At 36.9% G+C, this 1,628-nt stretch overlaps 1 protein-coding gene across 1 annotated transcript; it reads right to left on the reverse strand.

The window, feature by feature from the left end:
• Positions 1 to 518: 518 nt before the first annotated feature.
• Positions 519 to 1,220, reverse strand: LOC132272963 (uncharacterized). The gene has a single exon (XM_059774021.1). The coding sequence runs from the start codon at positions 1,218 to 1,220 to the stop codon at positions 519 to 521; it is 702 nt and encodes a 233-aa protein (XP_059630004.1).
• Positions 1,221 to 1,628: the final 408 nt, after the last annotated feature.

Here is a 1,628-nt window from a genome sequence, read left to right on the forward strand (position 1 = left end):
TTAATAGTGCAGTTGGGAGTATATGAGGTTCTATGGTACCCATTGAGAAGTTCATGTGCCATTAAAATGTTGTCAGTGATGCTTCTTCTCATTACAAAAGCATTCTGGTTGTTACTTATGATTAAAGGAAGGGCAAGGCTGAGCTTGGTAGCTAGAAGCTTAGATATGCACTTATATAAGAGGTTGCAATAGGATATAGGCCTGAAATCATTGACATAAGTTGGATTGGCTGTTTTGGGAACCAAAGTAATATAGGAGCAATTAACCTTAAAGAACATCCTACTAGAAGTGAAGAAATCCTTAACTGCACCAATAATATCATTTCCTATGATACTCCAAGCATGTTTGAAGAAGCAAAGGATACACTTCTGGATTTCCAAGTCTGTGGGAATAGCACTGAGGGATAGTAGTAGATGAGTTGGGACTGTCTTGGAGATCAAATTAGAGAAGTAAGACATACCTGGGTAAGCAAAAGAACACTGGCCCAAGAGATTTTGGAAATGGTTGAGCAAAGCATTTTACGACTCCTGGCTTTGTAACACTTCTCCATTAGGATCCTCAAGGGATAACACCTTCCTCCTATTAGCTTTGGATGAGAAAACCTTCATGAAATAGGATGTGTTTTGATCCCCATCCTTTAACCAATGAATTTGTGCTTTTTGTTTATAAAAGATTTCCTCAGCAAGACACAATGTAGAGAATTTGGCTGCAAGTTCTTTCTCTACAACCCTCAACTGGTCATCTGCAGGATTACAATCTAAGCTTTGTTGACACTGATACAGCTCACTTCTATATTCTTCAACTCTTTTTGATATAGCGCCAAAATCATTTATGTTTAAAAGCCTTAGTGGAAGCTTAAGGGCCCTAAGCCTCTTAACCACACAATACATCTTTGTGCCAATCACCTCCAGTTGCCAACCTTGAGCCACAAACTTAGGGTTTAGAGTCCAAAAATTAAAGAATCTAAATGGGAGATTTCTCTTAAGAGAGGTAATCCTAATCCTAACCACCATGGGAGAATGATCCGAGATCCTATGTGGTAAGAAATTGCATTCTGCTTGTGGAAACATATTCATCCATGCTTGGTTGATCAAAACTCTATCCAGCTTCCTAGATACATTAGCACACCCAAGACTGTTATTTGACCAACTGAAGAAAATCCCATTATACCTCAAGTCCTCAAGCTCATTGCTGTGTAGACATTGCATAAACTCAAGCATACCCTCAGTCCACCTTAAAGTATTCCCAAAAGATTCGTTCACATGGAGTAAAAAATTGAAATCACCCAATAAAATCTAAGGCATACTAGGGTCACATTGCTGACTAATACTTCTCCAGAGGGTTATTCTCTCAAGCGCAGTATTGAAAACATAGACAAAAGTTGCCTTACATTTAACCTTAAGGTCCTTTAGAAAGAGATGGCAATGTATGGCTTGACTAGTTTCAAAGGAAAATAATAAGGACAACACTGCAGGGTTCCTGTAATACCCCTAATTTTAAAAGGATAGTTTCAGCATTTTAATTATTGTTTTATTGCATTTTTGTGTGACTATTTGCTTATTTGTTTAATTATTTTAATTAGTTATTTGATTTCTTGTTTTCTTTAATTGAATTGTTTTATTTAATTG

The sequence above is a fragment of the Cornus florida genome, unplaced genomic scaffold (assembly GCF_030987335.1).
Source record: "Cornus florida cultivar Cherokee Brave unplaced genomic scaffold, ASM3098733v1 CherokeeBrave_3.0.0_Hap2_Chr09, whole genome shotgun sequence".
Lineage (NCBI taxonomy): Eukaryota > Viridiplantae > Streptophyta > Magnoliopsida > Cornales > Cornaceae > Cornus > Cornus florida.